The sequence below is a fragment of the Petaurus breviceps genome, unplaced genomic scaffold, assembly GCF_028583685.1.
Source record: "Petaurus breviceps papuanus isolate PSGF00001 unplaced genomic scaffold, PetGlider_PUasm1.0 129, whole genome shotgun sequence".
Lineage (NCBI taxonomy): Eukaryota > Metazoa > Chordata > Mammalia > Diprotodontia > Petauridae > Petaurus > Petaurus breviceps.
The window spans coordinates 6,160,543-6,179,571 of record NW_027185665.1 but is presented as its reverse complement, the minus strand read 5'-3'; the positions used below and the strand labels follow the sequence as shown (position 1 = coordinate 6,179,571).

At 38.8% G+C, this 19,029-nt stretch overlaps 1 protein-coding gene across 2 annotated transcripts in view; it reads right to left on the bottom strand.

Moving 5' to 3' along the window:
• Positions 1-5,203: 5,203 nt before the first annotated feature.
• The window catches only part of LOC138173233 (ferrochelatase, mitochondrial), a 57,462-nt gene continuing 43,636 nt past the window's right edge, over positions 5,204-19,029 (bottom strand). For both annotated transcript variants that reach the window (XM_069103163.1, XM_069103174.1), the window contains exons 8-11: positions 16,392-16,499; positions 14,807-14,971; positions 10,761-10,820; positions 5,204-10,232 (exon numbers count right to left, since the gene is read on the bottom strand). In XM_069103163.1, the coding sequence (XP_068959264.1) occupies positions 10,098-10,232; positions 10,761-10,820; positions 14,807-14,971; positions 16,392-16,499 (468 nt within the window). In that variant the 3' untranslated portion in view covers positions 5,204-10,097. The remainder of the gene's footprint in view (positions 10,233-10,760; positions 10,821-14,806; positions 14,972-16,391; positions 16,500-19,029) is intronic.

Sequence of the window (19,029 nt, the reverse complement as noted above, 5' to 3'; positions counted from 1 at the left end):
GAAGAGAAGAGAAGAGAAGAGAAGAGAAGAGAAGAGAAATCTCTTTTTCTCAACATTATATCTCCCCATTTTGTCCAGGCTAGAAGTTCAGGGAGCTGCTTTTGGGCATGCTCTACTTCCAAGTTGAACAGGCTTGTCCCTCCCTAGACAATCTAGTGGCCCTCTGTTCCCAGGGGCCCACCATATTGCTGTCAACAGTCCACCACAGCTCAAAATTCTCAAGCTTGAAAGATCATCCAATCTCAGCTGCCTCCAAGGCAGATGGAATTATAGGTGCACGCTATCATGCAGCTAGAAAAAAACAAATGTAAGGTGCTCATTGAACCAGCTTTCTCATACTTAGTCTTACAACATTAAGATGGAATAGTTCCTTCCTTTCGTGGTTCTCAGAACATCGAGTGCTTCTTGTCACAAGGTCCTAGAAGTCCACAAGTGAGGATCTCTGTACAAAAGAGGCCATGAGTCACTGCTATACTTCCAACAGTTAATTCCTTTTGTAGAGCACATAAAGTCATCAACAAGCCTTTATGAAACCCCAACTATGTGCAAGACTATGTGGATAAAACTGGGGATACAAAGAAGAAAAGCAAAGCCTAACCCTGCTCTCAAGGAGCTCACTGTCTAGAGGGAGAGACAACAAGCGAAAAAACAAAACAAAACAAACAAGAAAAGCCAGACACAGGATAAATTGGAGATAACCTCAGAGGGAAGTGTCTAGCATTAAGGACAATCAGGAAAGACTTCTTACAGAAGGTGGGGTTTTAACTGAGACTTGAAGCCGGGAGGTGGAGATGAGAAGGCAGAGAGTACTAGACACAGGAAAAGACAGTGAAAATTCGCGGAACGGAGAGATAGGATGTTGTGTATATGGAACAAGGCCACCAGGATCAATGGATCATAGAGTATGGGAGGGCCTGCCCGGCTTTTTCTCACTATACTGAATTTCTCCATGTAGAAAAAGATACACCATATCAAGGCTTCAGGACCATGTCATATACTCCAGCTGTAGGCCACTGGCACACAAAGAAATAGGGCTGCTGCCTCTAAGTTCTGTGAGCCATAACATCCTTAGATGTTCCTGGAAAAACACCAGAAAGACTCTCCAAGTCTCGATTGGCTTGTTTTATTTATGGATGGAGAAGACAAAATACGTGAGTGAATGTGAGAGGGAAGCTCCTAGGTTCTGGGTTTTGTGTTGGCTATGCTTCCTGAAGATGTTCAGAGTCTCATATATACCAGAACCTCAATAGTCACTGATTACACAAAGGTAAAAATGTAGTGAGACCCCCTTGGTTATAATTCTTTTTTACAACCCAAGTAATGTTTAATGCGAAGGGATTTGCAAAACCTGTATCAGATTGCATGCTGCCATGGTGGGGTGGGGGGGGAGGGAAGGAGGAAGGGGTGGTGAAGAAGGGGGAGAAAATTTGGATCTCAAGGGATTGTAAAACTGTATGTTGTAAACTAAAAGTAAATAAATAAATTTAATTTTAAAAAGAAAAAAATATAGTGAGAAAGGTGGGATAGAGACTGGGGACTGCCAGTGATGACATTGTGTCTATTAAGGGGAACTGTGTCTATCTTGGGGAACGTAGGTGGTGCAGTGGCAGCCCTTGTGCTCTAAACACTGTATTCTCAATACAGCCTCGGACACTTGACACTTACTAGCTGGTCAGTGTTTAACCCTGACTGCCAGGAGGAGGAGGAGGAGGAGGTGGTGATTCTTAGGCATTGGATTTGAGCCTCCTGGAAGTGAGGGGAAGGTGGAAGGATTGTAGATTTCTAGTTGGAAAAGGGCCCCGTCAGAGATCATCAAGCCTAACCTCATTATTTACAGATGAGAAAATAGGTACAGAGAGATTTAAGTGACTTACTCTGAGTCACACAGCTAGTGTTTGAGGTAGGATTTGAATTAAGGCCATTCTGACCCCAAGTCTAGCAGTCTGTCCTTTGTGCCACCATCCCTTTCTGCCAAGGACACTGCCTACTATCTACATGGCAGCACCTACCTCTCTTGAAACACAAATAAGAAGCAAATCTGGAAAAGCTTGCGACTGTATCAGGGAAGAGATTGAGACTGTAGATTTAGTTTAGGGTTTAGGGATGATCAGTGGATTCTACTTATCCCTGCTGCCTCTGCAGTTACATTACTATAGGTGACCAAGAGCTAGATACACATATCCGGTCATCATCTAGATGCCTTACTGTCCTGAATAATACCCTGGTGGTCAGAGCCTCCCAATGGCACAGAACTCTCTTTATGAAAGCTGGGGCAACCTTATTTCTCGCACAAAGATAAGGCCAAATATACTGCATTCTGAGACTCATTTCCCTGTAAACCCCAAAGCAGGCAGAGCACATGCTTCTCAGGACTGACTGCCACGCAACAGATCTTTATCTCCATGGCTGAAGAGATGTCACTCCAACTAATCACTCTGTTGCCTAAGTCTGAGAATAGTTTGCCTCATTTCTTTTTTAGCTTTTTCCTTCTAGTAGTATCTGGGTTCCCTTGCATACAAAATACACTTCCCAGAACAGGAAGGGAAGTGAACTCTCATCATACTGTAAGAGAAAGAACCATAGTCTTAAATAAGACCCCTTAAGGTCAATCTGTCCAACACCCTGTCTCAGAAATAATGATAGCTATACAATTTAAGATAAGCTACAAAAATTAAGTAAATATTGAGGTTGGCACCTTTGGGGATTGGGGAAAAAAAGGCCAACTCCAAAGGGGCCCACACAGTGATGTCCTCCCCTCAATCCTGGTCTATATGTTTATTTTTTTCTAATAATCTGCAGAAAACTAAAATCCCACCACATTCCACAGAAACTTGATCCAGTTTTTAGAGGTCCTTATAGTATAATTAAGTGTAAAATTGGGTCAAAACTTTTTTTAAAAAAAGGTCGAATTGTTCCCAACACACATTACCATCTAAACCTAATTCCTCTTTCTCTGTACTCTGAAAAGATCAAAATTATCCTGAATACTTTTGCTTTAAAGAAACAAATTCGGTGGCTACAAATTTTTTAAAAGCATGGGGATCATACATGTCAGCCTCTTGAACCCCCAATTTTTTATTTTGGTAAATCCGGTCACTCAGGTGTTTTAGTTGCCTCCGGAACTGGTGTCCCTGTCAGACAGCCTGTGACAATTTCTTCTCCTAAAGGATAATTCACTAATGTGAACCTCTATCTAGGAGTCTCTTTGCCACCCCAGTTATGAGGCCTTTTCCACAGGATTGCTGTTATCTCCTTGAGCCTAATCCTGCTTCTTACTGCATTTGATGGCAAACCAGTCAGCTGTCAGTGAAACCTGATCTGGGAATAATTTGGTCCAGATGGTGCTAATGCTGACAGAAATAACAGTTAGAAACCTTCAAATGAGCATATCCTTAGAGTGGGGCATCCATTTATTCTTTTTTAAACAATGTGGCAGTAACCAGGCTTTCATGTAGCCTTGAAATGCTACCGTGTATGCTACACAGGTGCAACGAGATGTCTTTGATGCTCCCAAAGAGATAGCCAGCTCTAAGGAACTTTTGTTGATCTAGTAGCCCCTTCTATTGGATACCATCACAGCTCAACTTGGTACCTGCCCTTTAGGGGATATAGATCGGATCATCTTTAGATATTTGTAGCTCCTATGGATCAAGGGACTATAGCAAAGGATAATACTGTAACTTGGGAACAAAGGAAAAAGCTCTAGAAACTCTGTATTGAGTAAAGGAGTAACATGAGGAACAGAAATGGATCTTGGGGTCTACAAGGGGTTTGAAGTGGCTGCAAAAGTGTTTCAGTATTTTGATGAATATACAACATGGAGAATGAGTCTTGGTATGTGCTGGAAATATGACAAACTGCTTTAGGCAAGAACATCCCTTTTCCTCATCCAGCTGACATGAAAGAGGCACCAATAAAAGAGAATGTTTGTCTCAATGAACCGCCTTGAGAAAAAAACTGTTTTGCTTCAGGAAAAATAGAAACCAGGAAATGGGAAGCGATGGGCACAGTGACGCCACTCTGAGGAGAAAGGGGCTGTGACAATAGGGCATTGGCTGCATTCAGGAATAAGCTGAAGTCCTGCAGCCCTGCACAGCTCTGGGCCTCATGTCCTCTTGGAAGCGTGTAAATCACATCTGCTTTTGCCAAAGCTGCTCAGTGGAAGTGGCACCAGTGAAGTAAATGCTGAGGTTGGCATCTTTGGGGCTTGGGAAAAAAAAGGCCAACTCCAGAGGGGCCCACTCTGTGATGTCCTCCCATGTGAAAATTCCCATAGTAAGAGAGGGAGGTAGAGTGGCCTCCCATTGTCCAGGCCTGCTTGCAAACAGAATGTAGAGGGAGATACTAGTGAGGTTTTCTTTTCAGGGCTTTCTAGCATCTCTCTCTAAGTGGTGCTCAAGTGAAGACTTATTTATGTATTGTTAAATACTTTGGGGGAGGAGGGGAACAAATGAAGATACGGTGCTTGTCTTCCAGCTCATACTAACCAGGACAATGAGGCATCTAGGCTTACTCTAGACGTCTTACTCTTCAAAGGTCTATATTGATCTGTCATCGATGTGGGCGCTCCCTCTATAATCCCTCCATATCTCAGTATTCAGTTTTGTGAGTGGCTATTGCTCTCTGGCTCACGCCTACCCCAATTCCAACCACTGGTGGCCAACCTTCAGATGATGAGCTTCTCCAAACTTGGCTACATACATACAGCCCACCTTTAGGTCCGCACTCTTTCCCATGTGGAAGGACCTGCCAGAGCTTACTATTTACTGGCATGGTCTTCAAGAACCCAGTGTGACCTCTCCATTGCAATGAGTCACCAGGGTAGTACTTTAGAAATATATATACTTGTGAAAACTAAAGAAAATAAGATAGCATGTAATCAAGAGGTGGATTGTGTAAACACACACTGATCATCAGTACTACAGGATTTCTTAAAATATTTGATTGATCCCAAGGAAGGGAGAGACAAAACCTTGGAACATTTCACAAATTTGCATATCTAAGTCCTTCTAGTTTTTAATGTCATAAAAGTACAGCTCCTTCCTCCAAACTTCATTTGAATGTCTGGGATATGGAGGACTATGTCCTCAGATCATAAGGTACTCTGGGTCAGCTTCTGTGTGTTTGGAAAGGAAAACTTCTAATGTCAAATGTCACCAAGTGACATTTTTTTAAACAAATGTCTCAGACAAACAAAAAGGTATGCTTTTCCCAAAAAATGTTTTTAATTCCAACATCCATCTCAATGGCAACTGATACAATTCATATAGACAATAACACGACATAAAAATGGAGACCAATGATATTAGATAAAACCATAATAATATTTTCAAAGATATCTTAAGAAAAGTAACATTTAAGGCAATCAAATAGGGAAAAATTGTTATAGTACATACGCTCTCACATATACATGTGCCAGAAAGAGAAACCTAAGAAATACAAAAGCAATCAGGTACAAATGTTTCATTTAACTATCAGTGCTCAAAAAGAAAGAACGCTAAAGTTCAACAATAACAATACAATAATAATTAGGTTTTGGATCTTATTGTTAAGTAAGATTTATGTCATTGGCTGGTTTATTGCAAAATCTTTCCATTTAAACTTATTTTATGAAATAAAACTGAAAAAAGTACACAAAACCTCACTACAACATGATTTCCCAGACTGGGATTTTGGAACAGCAGGAAGTGACTAGAATAGAAGAAAAAACAAATGGGGTCTAATTATAGTTCTGCTACTATTTATATATGATCTGGACAAGTCACTTAATTTCTATGTGCCTTGGTTTAAATATTTAAAGTCAAGTGCTGAAGATCTCTAACGTTTTCTTACTACAAGGCAATTATAGGGAAGTTCTAGAGTTGGGCTCTCGGAGCAGTCCTAGGGCAGATGGTGTTTAAAATTATGTTTTAGATTTGCAGATGTCATGTGAATAAACAACAGAAAATAAACTATAGTTTAATCGTTCAAAATGCTCTTGTGAGTCCATGTCTTTCTGATGAAAACTGAAAAATTAATTTTCATGGAGGGTTCTGAATCCTAAATTTAAACTGTTTTCTTAAAATCAGTTGAATTATTTTCCCCAACCACCATCATGCATCTTCAGGGTCAGAGCTTTTCAGGAAACACTTTCAAAGGAAAATTAGTTGAATACAAGAAGCAGAGGAAGAATGATGCCAAAATGACCTTGGTTTAGCAAGTCCAACAATCTACCAAGGGACGAGGATGAACTCTTGGAGAATTCTCCTGGCACAAACATGCAGATACACACAAACAGATATTTTGATGGTTGAGGCTGCCAGATGTCCTCAATTTTAAGGTACACCTCCTGATTTTTCCCTGTCCCCAGCTGCAGCTTAGCCCTAGTAATCTGGCTTTCTGCCAAAGCAACTGCCCTTGGGAGGAGGAGGGAGGAGCAGAGCAGAGAGGCGCTTCCCTTGCCTGTGAGGGTCCTGTGGTTATTCGGAACTCTGGGGTGGGTGAAGGTCTCCCCCTGTCCCTACTCACTGGTGTGCATTCTGATCTCACTACCCTCTTGGTTGAATAATATTTCACACATTTCAAACGTGTCAGGTCCTGAATATCTGATCTGAACACATCTGCAGCCAGTTGCACAAGCCACCTTACATATTTCAGTTACAGCTTCTTGAATGATACACACAAATCTGTAAAACTACACACACACACACACACACACACAAGTGGCTATATATGTGTATATACATATGTGTGTATATATACATATATACATGAGTGACTATATGTGTATACATATATATATACACACATATAAAGTCACTCGTGTGTATGTGTGTGTGTGTAAAACCCTCACATTGTCTAGACCAGTGGTTCTCAAACTTTTTAAGTCTCAAGACCACTCTATGGTCTTAAAAATTATTGAGCACCCTCACTACTAAAGAGCTTTTGCTTAGGTGGGTTATATCTAATGATATTTACCATACTGGGAATTAAAATTTAGTACTGTCATTAAAATAGTTTTGACCTTAGGTTCCTAACCCACACTTTGAGAACCGCTAGTCTAGTTCTTGCCCCCACCCCCCACCCCCCCCCCCCCAAAAAAAACGGTAGCTTTGTTCTATATGGCCCATCTGACAACAAATCAGCAGATTTGTTCAGAAAAAGAAGAGAAGGAAAATCTGTATTTGGGAAGTCAACTGAAAACTTTCAAATACTATCCCCTCCTTTTCATAATGTATCAATGACTTCTGTCTATAAAGAGGAGAATATGACTCTTGAGGTGCTTTAGGTACACAGTGTCAGCTCTAAATCAAAGCTTTAGCAATGTGGTGCCAAACATTCTCTTCTTTCCTTGTGCCTTTACCATAACAGTCGTGTATTTAAGAACCACTGTACAGAAAATGTGTGGAGAAGGGACAGAGGGCAATGCCCTTCTGGGAATTGGTAAAGTTTCTAACTTGTTTTAGTGCTGTACACTAATAACAAATTGAAGAGGAAGTTTATTACATGGACATTATCGATTTATTGTTATTAATTAACTACTTAATAAACAACAGTATTCTAGAGGGCAAATACTTTGGTAAGGCGAAAAGCAGAAAAGATTTTCAAAGCTAAGTTTTTCTCAAATGTTATAAAGTGAGTTTACTTTCAGTATAACAAATAATAAAGAGGTGGATGGTGGCAGTGAAACTGTATAATCATTAAATACGGGGCCTTCTAAGGAGGTTCTGTGCCTTACACTAATTTTGGCAAGCCAAATTACCTAATAATCACAGCTCTTTCAAACCTCCTAAGAAGTTGCTTCATCAGTTTAAAGTCAGTACTACAAAAGAAGAACTGGAAGTATTTTAGTGCTAATTACCCAGAGCAGACGTTTGTAATCCTGAAGTTGACAACTAAGCAAGCACTCTTCTCAAAGCCTACCTAATAGGCCCCCAAAAAACCTATCAATAATTTGATCCTACCAAACACTAGGCTTATCAAGTAGTAATTAAACAGCAATCAAGATTAACGTGTAAAAGTATCCAATACCACAGGAAAAGATCCAAATAAATGTCACCCCAATTCCTTAATACCGGAGGTTGGCCTAGTTCCAAATAAGCCCCAGGAATCTTGGTCCACACTAATGTCTAAGGTTCCTTGATCAACTGGCTAGGTTTCAGGGATAAACTGGGTATCCAGGTAAAAGGTGGAGGGTGGAAGAGCATGTAAAGGTCTTGTCTGCAGGAATTCTAAGGTTGTGGTGCTGCATCCATCCTGGACTATCTCATTATTCTTTAAATTCTCTATACAAGGATAGGCCACATTGTAGCTATAGTTACAAAAGAGTTGTACCACAGTTTCTTGGGGGTAAAATGAGGGGAATACTTCTCATTCTTTATGATGTGGAATTCCATAGAGCACCAGATTCCAAATCAAAGTTCAAAAAGAAGTTCTAAGCCATCAATAAACAGTTCTGCCATAGCATCCTACAGTTAGAGCCTAATCAAGTGCTTCTACTCAGGACAAAAAGTCCCCTAGCAGAAAAGCCAATTTCTTTTCATTTTTACCAAATGATCGAAATTCACCTGTTCCTTTTCTTTCTTTTTTGTCTTACTTCTTCCAACACAGCACTGGATCCTAAGTTATGAAGAGAACTATTACTAGGGCAACAAAAGTGGGAGGCATTTTTTTCATTGCCTGAAGGTAATTTCCTTCCATTATGTCATGTTGATTTTAGGCAACATGAATTAAGCTGGTTCGATATCATCTAGGTACCTCCAAAGACACCTCACCGATGTCATAATATTTATCAACACAGCAAACCCTGAATAGTGAAGATCTATAAATCCTCTGAAGAATACTCCTACTTTCTAAACTTTTTTTAAAAATCAAACAGAGGAAATCTCTTTTGGAGAACATGAAGTGTTAGGCTTTGAAAGAAGGAAGGAAAATAGTGTGTATGCGGTGGACAGTGAATTTTAATCCATTTAAATCAGAACATATGAGATCTGACTATCTGACATCATTGCTGCATTTGGGGGTAACTCACCTAAGAGCTCATGCTTACAAAACATATCTGTCATTAAAAAATAATTAAAACATATCTGTCAAAACATATGTTACAAAACATATCTGTCATTAAAAAAATAATTTTCAAAATAAACTTATGCAGAATGGAGAAACATCTCAGACAGAAGAGAATTTGCATAGAAAATGCTCACTGGCATTCTGGGGGAAAAAATTTAAAATCAAAGTATTATCAAAATTTCTCAGTAACATCATCCCTCAAGAACATAAATCCCCAGAGGCCAGCAGGAAGGACCATGAGCATTCCTTATGCCACTGTAAATTTCCATAAAGTTATGCATGACAGATAATATATTTTTATGTTATTCGCAACTCTAAGTCTTTACCCAAAGGGACTTCAGAATCTCAGGGGATTTAGAAATCAACACATTTCACTATTACCAATGAAAAAAGCAATATGCAAAAAAGCCCAGTTTCATCGGCAAACGTCTGGCAAGTCATTGGTCATAGGCATCAGAACTCATTCCCAATGACATGGTACTCCTGCTAGGTCACAGAAAGAACACTGAGTAGCCTTCTTTTCAAGTTGGGTTTTTCATAATCAGACACACTTTTGATGAAACAAAGAGAAAAACAGATGAATGAAATGCAAACAGGTCTCAATCATCTCCACAGTCCATAAGGGATATCTGCATCTGTACTGCTGTAAAATTTCTTCGGTGAAGAAACCAAAATCTGTATTTAAAAGTGTATCTCTAGAATCCAAGAAGTCTTTAAAATCTATCTGTTTATTATTTAAATGAAACAGCCAACTGGCCATTATGCTAGCAATATTTAAAGAATGTCATTATACTTAAAAGAATAAAATGTGAATGTTCACAGCAAATTAAGTACATAAAAATAGAATTCCTTCTAAAGGGATCTTCAAAATCACTCTCTACATAATATCAAGCAAAGTGTACCAAAGGATCCGTCAACATAGTAATGTAATTTTGTTCCTTTACTTCTCCTAACATTTTTCCCCCAGATGAGATGTCTTTGGGGTGTCTGTGGGGTCACCCCAGGAAGTTCTTCTCCTGACTAATCTAACTGGCTTCACAGACCATGTGTCACAGCTGTTGATTAGTGAAGAAGGATTTTGTCTCCCTGCAGACAGGATTTACACAGAGTGGACAGCTTAGAGTTAACTGCTTGGAGCACATTTCATTTGATTTGATATGTGAATGAACCAAATCAGCCAGTGCCTGAAAAACAGATGATAAGAAACAAAGATTAGCTAGAACTGAAAAAGTGCACTCCGTCTAGTTTTCCTTTTGTGTTTGCCCCATCATCACCAGAGTGTTTTTTGGTTTGAGGTTTTCTTTTAAAGTTCATTCATAAATTCTATCAACTAAAGGCTATAAAGCTTTCCTTTTCTAGGAAACCTCAGCTCAAAGAAGGTTAAGACAAGGGTTAAAGGTGAAGACAAAAAAAAATTTAATTTAATTAATTTATAATTATAAATAAAAATTAAATACTCTCATCAAGAGCCTAAAATAATTGGCTTTTTTGGAAAGCAGATTTTAAATTAACCTTAAGTGCACAAAGGCACAAATAGGAAAATTGGGGATAAAAGGGGAAAAAATTAAGTATAGGGAATTCGATTTTTATTTTTTGTAATTAATGGGAACTCAAAATGTTTTAATATGTGAGAAAACCAACATTCTGTCGGAGTTTCTCAGAGGATTGCTCTGCCCTCCGCTCTACTAAGACAGCAGCAACACTGCGGATACCTTAGAGAACAATGGATTTCCATTAAGAGATTCTGTTCTTCTGATGTTTTCAACTCCGCACTGAATCAAACGAGAAGGAAAAACACACACACATTTTTATTTCTTATAGCTTTTCAAAAAAATCTGCTACAACCCAAAACAAGCAAGCAAAAAAACCACAGCCCACAGTACTGGCTCAGAAATGTCTACAGGCAGCTGTTAATTGAAAATATCGGACCTGGGCTATACGTTAAAGTTCATCCCCATTATTGTAAATGCCTCTCCAATTTCTACGTGCTATTCTTATCCCTCCCAAGGATTATATGTTTCTAATCCATTTTTGTTACCCTCAGAATATAACTATTTTTTCATTTAAATCTGTGCTTCATTCTTCTCCCTCCAGAAAAAATAACAAACCAGACACGGATTTCTAACACACAATTCCAACAGCGTCTTACGAGTAACTGCATGTCATTCTTTCTGTCTATCTTCATCTCTCATGTGACAAACACATTCAGTTATCACAGGTCTTGTTAAAATATATTCATTTAATTTTCTAACAATGATAAGGTTTGGTGGTCTCTTTCCGTTCTAAGTGCTTAAAAAATAATTACTGCAGCCTCTTCTTCAACTTAGAGGTAAGTTTAAATTCCATGTACTTAGGAGTTTTTTCCCTTAACAAGAGATGAAATAATTGAGTGCATAAAAGTTATATACCATGAGCAAAAAGGGATAGGGAAAGGATTTGAAATTTCAGTGGCACAGGAAATTCCATGTGAAGAATAGACATGCTTTCTCTGAAATTTAAAATCTTGGAGAGTTGGATAAAGCACTGAGAGTTTAGGGACTTGCCCCAAGTTAGTATGTGCCAAAATAAAATTTGAACTCAGGTCTTCAGGGCTCTGAGGTTGCTTGTCTAGCCACTATGCCTCACCACCTCTTTCGAGTCCTGTCATAAGCCTGTAGTCAAATCATTTTTCCCCTAGAATAGGTACAAGAATAGGAATAGGTACTACAATTGGAAAAAGAAGAAAAAGAATTCTGAAAATATTCACAAATCAAAGAAAAAAAAAAGAACTTACTGCAGTTCTCATTTTGGTTTCCAATGTCAACTAGCCTGATTCCCTTTTCCAGAAAATGCATGCATCATACTGTAATATGCAATAGCACCCTGGAGGAATGACTTCTCATAACCAATATAAATTCTAATTTTCAGTGATGATAGACCCACGATATGTTTCTTTCATATTAACCTGTTTCATATTAATTCCAGATTACCCATTTCTGTATCACAATAATAACAAACAGAAACACAATGTACTTTTGGCTAAGAGTAATTATAGATATTATCATAAAACTGAGTATAACCAATTTATAATGAAGTCTTTTTTCCTCTAACATATCAGAAAGAAAAAGCAAATTTACTAATTAAATAGCAAGTGTTTTTCTAGATCTAAACCTAATACAATTCAGAGTTGAGTGAGTTTTTCTGTGTACATATTCTTGAGTAATTAAGAATAAATCTTAAATAAGATTTGATAAATTTGATTGATCTAACCTCAAAACAATAGCACAGTGAATGTTGTCTATTTGTAAGTTAATTATCCAATTTGTAAAAGATCTAGGCCACCTGAATCTCTTTTTTCTTCCTCTGGCTACCTTCCTTTCTATCACCATTAATCAGTTCTAGCATCAATGGGGTGGGGTTGGGGGAAACTGCTAAAACTCACATCAGTCAATGCTACAGATAGTCCTCAATTTAGAGAGAGATTACGTTCTTAAAAGTTCATTTTTCACTTGCTTGAAACTGTGAACACCTATCACCATATAAACAATGTTATAAATGGTGGTGAGATGGTTTCTTTGTTCCCTTTTATGTACTGATTTAATTCCATTTGCCACTTATGTGAAAATCCGATTACTGAAATAATAAATATCAATGTAAGATGGACGTGAAATATTACTCAATTTTGAAAAAAAAAAATTCCCTAACAAATTCTTGGTATAAAGTGCATTAGTAACAGGGATAATAAGGTTAAACACGAAAAATTTTCTACAGGCCTCATTTTGGCTCCTTACAGCCTTCCTACAAAGCCTTCTAACAGAGCTGGTGACAAACAGTCGTAGCGCTCTCCAGTATGTGAATGTTCTGTACACGTAAGTAGCTGTCCCATGGCGCCACACCAGGGGCTGGCTTCCCGTGTGGAAGTCCTTGAGAGTAAGAAGCATTACCTGAACTGCTGTGTTCCCCTCTCCCTGGCCACAGTGGTGGGAGGGCTGTGCCGTGCGTTCCCACTGCTATATGCCCCTCTCTCCATAAATGTAGAATGCATTTTCCCATAGGCTCAATGTTATAAATGGCGGTTAGTTTTCTCCAACTAGCCCACAAAAGCTTATTCAACCCATAACGCAGTTGAACTATAGTTTTTCTCCATAGTGACTGACATTCACATCCATCTTACATTACACGATGCTAATGATGGTATTTGTTATTTCAATAATCAGATTGATCACAACACAGTGGCAAATAGCTAATTAAGTCAGTACATAAAAGAGGTCAAGAAAATTACTAGGGACATGATTCTATGTTTAATCCCACACTTATAAAAAACCATAGAAAATTTTAAAAGTCATATGCTTTGTAACACCTAATATAAAAATAAATTTTTATAAAAGTCCCAAATTAAATGACAGCATCAAGGAAGAAAAGGAATTATAGCACAATAAAACCTCACTAACTCGGATTAATGGAAAGATGCCTGAAAAGATTAATGAAAAGTCTAAAGTACTGACTTTCTAAAAACAGTGCAGTTTTCATATAATATATAGATTATTCAAACTAAGCTAAAAGGTGTTGTCCAATAGTTATCAAGTCACCTGCTTTAATGAGTAAGAATGTTTTTCATTTGCTAATATGATTTCAAATTATATTTTAAAGTATTATTAATGATTTTAAAGCATTTCCCCCTTCAATAATTTTTACACTATGAAATTACTATATGAAGAAAGGGCTTCATGAAGAATAGATATCTTCTTGAGAGATATCAACTCAATCCTAGTTAAAATCACTATTTTAAATAAATAAATAAATATTAATATTCATTATATTATATATCTTTATATTTCTATAAATATGTATCTATTTATATAAAATAAATAAATAAATTCTGAAATGGTAAGGATTCAGATAGAATCATAGAATCATCTCATCTTAGACTTGGAAGGAGTCTCTAGGGATCACTAGAGTTCACCCAGTTTGACAATCCCTGACTGAAACATGGGTCGTTTTTGTGGGCTAGTATCGGGGTAGCTAGGTACTGCAGTAGATAGAGTTCAGGACCTGGACTCAGGGAGACTCATCTTCCTGAGTTCAAATCTGACACTTACTTAGCTGTGTGACCCTGGGCAAGTCACTTAACCCTGTTTACATCAGTTCCTTTATTTCTAAAATGTGCTGGAGAAGGAAATGGCAAGCCACTCCAGTATCTCTGCCAAGAAAACTCCAAAGGGGCCACAAAGATACAGACAGGACTAAAAACAATCAAACGACAACGACAAACTAAATCATGAATTCCCTCTAAAATGTCACTAACGAGGTCACAGCACTCCTGCCTGAACACTTTCCATAAAACGGAACCCCCTATCTAGTGAAACAGTTCATTTCATTTTTTTAACACCTCTAGTTATTATGACATTATTTTTTTCCTCCCAGTAGAGCCTGTCTCCTAGGAATCAAGAAAAATAAGCTCACTCTATCTTCTACACAAAAATCATTCAAGCCTCTGAAGACAGTGATCTTTTTTTATGTGCTTTTCTTTTTTTTTTCCATTGGAGAGCAACTGGGGTTAAGTGACTTGCCCAAAGTCACACGGCTAGTATGTCAAGTGTCTGAGCCCGCATTTGAACTCAGGTCCTCCTGACTCCAGGGCCGGTGCTCTATTCGCTGTGCCACCTAGATGCCCCAATCTTTTTTTAATATGAAAAAATGCATACTCACACTTAAAACATCAGAAATACAGATATACACAGCAATGCTCGTTAGTGAAGAAAGTTAACAGGAAGCTTACCTCGTTTGCTAATTTCTGAGCATACTCAATATCTAGTTCATACAAGGTTTCAATATGATCACTGGTAAATGCTATTGGAACTAAAAGGATGTTCTTTCTGCCCCTTTCACAAAGTCCTCTGATAGCTTCATCTGTCTGTGGACCCAACCATGGTATTGGACCAACCTATGAAAATGAAACATTAGTGACAACATAAATACACTCTGATGTGACTTACACTGAACCATTCGTTTTGAAATCTGAATACTTAGCCATGGAGGCACAGATGGCAACACTGAAGGCAGAGGAAGGAGGTGAAAACAAGAAAGTGATGAACTAAAAATGGTAGGGGGTGCTGTTAATTCAAGGATTTGTTGTGTTTTTGTATGAAAATTCAATTCAACAAGCCTTGTGCCATTAATTAGCCCTCACCAAATTCAAGGCACCGTGTTAAAGGTTAGGAATACAAAAATAAGAACAAAATGGTAATAGAACCTAAACTGAACGACGAGCTGTTACCTGAGCTTAATGTGCCTCCTCTCACCTCCACACGTTTGAAAAAGCTGTCCTTGTCCCTCTCTGCTCTCCCTCCTCATCTCAAAATCCTTGTCATCCTTCAAGATTCAGCCCAAAGAAAACCTCCTTCCTGGAAACACCGGGAATCAGAGTACTGGGGCTCAAATGCCACATCTGACGCTTCCTACGTGTGTGAAGCAATAAGGGGATGGCAACAAACATTTATCAAGTGCTTACTACGTACCAGGGCTTTCCTCACAACATCTCTGTGAAGGAGACATTATCATTATTCCAATTTTAAAGAGACAGAGAAAGGTTACTCACCCAAGGTCACCCCTCCAGTAAGTGTCGAAGGCTACGTGTGAATTCTGGTCTTCCTGAATCTAGACCAGAACTCTCAGGCACTGTGGTACCAGCATCTATCAGGAAGACCAGACTAGATGGCCCCAGGGCCTCTTTCAGCCCTAAACTGAGGAGCCTATGCTCTCACCATTTCTTTACACTGTTTTTCCTCCATGTACTACCTCCCCCCAACCAGAACACGAGCTTCTTGAGAGCAGGCACCGTCTCACTTTCTATTTGTGTCTGCAGTGCTTAGATCCGTGCTTGGCACATAGTAAGTATTTAACAAATACCTTCCCATTGGCTTATTCATTCATTTTTCCTCAAATCATATTTATTTCCTGCATACATCCTATTCATACAGCCAATAAAATGTAAGCTCCCTGAGGGCAGAGACCATTTTTTTTCCAAGAATCCTCGTACACTACCTTTCCTATAATAAGTATTTAGTAAATGTTTGTTGAATCGAAGTTTTGCTACAGTAATAAATTCCTTTAAATCAACAACCACATTGTTTTTAGTTCACTTTCTTTTCTTCTCCCTCTTAGTCACCTCCACAGTTATTTGTGTTTCCATGGTGAGTATCTGATTTCAAAATGATCAAGCCTATAAACACGCTGATATATGTGTCATGATCGATATTTTTAGCACTTGATTAGAGAATTGACTTTCTCTAAAGGTTGATGAACTAAAAATGTGAAAACACTAGAGAAGATTACACTCTTAAGTTACTGGTTCTGACACATACCTTGGATTGCCAGACAAGTCTATAAGGGTTGGAGTACCCCAGCTTCTCCATCACTCTTTGGACTGTGGCTCCTACCTCTTGAGGGTAAGGGTCACCTCGATTGACTACCTGTGGTTAAGAAATATTATGCTCTCAGGCACCAATAATATGAAGAACAGTCAAGCAAGATGTTCATGGGTGACCTCCAAAGTACAATTAAGGAAAAACTGGATTTGGTTTCTTTCCTTTAAAATTACAGAAAGGTCTTAATAATCAAGATTCTACTGTTATCAGAATTATTACCAAATGCATTCATTGCATATGCAAAAAAAAGTACGCCATAGAAAAGACGGATGGAAAAGGTCAATTTGGTATAGAAGTGTGAGTGTCCATCAAATATCTTTTGGAATCATGTGATATAAGAAGGGACCTGAAGGAAGAGAGGTATATTATTACATGAGAATTAAGGTACTAATTTACTTATGGCAGTACAGAAAAAGGCTTAGAGCTGATAGGAACAAGGTGAATGAAAGATGATGCAACAGAAAAAGAGCTAGATTATGAACTTAAGAACAAGGACTATCTTATAATTATGCTTTAACCCTTTACACAGCAGGTGTTCAAGAAATATTGCTGGCTGACAAAGTTTGTTATACATCTTTGGAAATGTTCAATTTGAGTTTCCTTTTAACTGCTTCAGTGATGGTTTCATACCAACAGACCATTTTGTAGAATTCAGAAATATCAAAGCTACCCAGAAAGCCACAGGAAGCCTGTGAACAGGTAAATAAGAGATCACTAGGCCGATATCCTCGCTGTCTCTCCTTCTCCTTAGGGTTGTTGCATCCAGTGACTTCACCAGGTTTTGACGTTTCACTTCCATTAACTTGCTTTCCCCAGCCAGCAATCCTCCCTGCCCCCAACATGCTTACCCCCTTAGGGAAATAGAAGGAGATGAAGCATGAATGTAAGAAGAGGGAAAATCTAACATCATTCAGGGGTTGTTTGTTTGGCTTTTTAAATTACGAATTGAAGACCTAACATATTAATTGGGAAAAAAGAGAGCTGGGAACCTGTGGCCCTACGGTAGAAGTTTAAGTTCAGGGTTCTTGTGCACTATCCTCACTCCTCCACCTACAAAAGACAGAATGAGCTCCTAAACATGCTGGTCATTGTTGTAAATGGACTCTGCCATGAGGAGCTTCTCTCCACAGTCCCACTTGCCCTCCCTGTCAGAGCAAAGGAGCACAGGGTTCCTCGCCGATGACCGGCAGGTGGCAGTAAAAACCCACAAGAAGTCACTGTGCCCAGCCCCCCCCTGTGCCCAGCCCCCCTGCCCTCTGCCCCCAAAACAAATCTGGCAGCAGAAAAACAACCACGGGGTGGAGGGGCTTATCATACTTTTGAAATGGAAAATATGCCATCTTTTAGGCTTCCTTGTGCACACTTTTAGCACAGAATGCTCAATTCTGAACTGGTGACATGGACCTCAACATCTTCTGCCTCCAGGCTTCTCCTTTACCATTCAGTAGTTTTATTCTTTCTGAACTCATTATACCGTATTTTCTGTAATGCCATATTTACCAGGTCAAGATGTCAAAGAAAAGGCCTCTTCTCCTTCCAGTGCCTACTGACCATTTTAAAAATGAAAGGCAGGCAATTTTTTCCTTTGTCTAAGAATCAAACATAAAGTGAGCAGAACCAGGAGAACTTTGTACACAGTCACAGCAACACTGTGTGATGACTGACTTTGATAGGCTCAGCTCTTCTCAGTAATGCAGCAATAATCTACGACAACTGCGAAAGACTCATGACGGGAAATGCCATCCACATCCAGAGAAGGAATTATGGAGTCTGAATGCAGAGCAAAGCAGACTATTTTCATTTTTTTGTTGGTTTTTTTGTTTTTTCTTTCTCATGGTTTTCCTTTTTTGTTCTGATTCTTCTTTCACAACATGACTAATGTGGAAATATATTTAACACAATTGTACATTGTTACTAATATCAGATTGCTTGCTGTCTTGGGAAGAGGCAAGAGAAGGGAGGGAAGGAGGAAAATTTGGAACTCAAAATCTTACAGAAAGGAATGCTGAAAATTATCTTTTTTTTTTAATTTATTTTTCATTATTTTTTAAGCAATCAGGGTTAAGTAACTTGCTCAAGGTTACACGGCCAGTTATTTCTGGGTGTGGTGCTGAGTATCTGAGCCCGGATTTGATCTCCAGGTCATCCCGACACTGGGGCCAGTGCTCTTACTTGCTGAGCCACCTGGCCACCCCTAAGCAAGGGGTTAAGTAACTTGCTCAAGGTTACACGGCCAGGTGTTTCTGGGTGGGTGCTAAGTGTCTGAGCCCGGATCTGATCCCCAGGTAATCCTGACACTGGAGCTGGTGCTCCCACTCGCTGAGCCACCTGGCTGCCCCGAAAATTATTTTAAATGTAATTGGAAAAACAATACTATTACGTGTGAAAAGAAAAGAAGAAACATCAAACATAAAAATTTGCTAAGAAGTAAAACAGGCACTGAAAAAGGACCTTTAGTGCGTATCAACAGATTTTTAAAAATTCATCATCCCAATAAGAGTCTTGTCAGCCCATAAAAATACATTCTAGCCATTTCCTCTTACCAAAATGAAGGTAATGATTCTTTCCAGAGCTA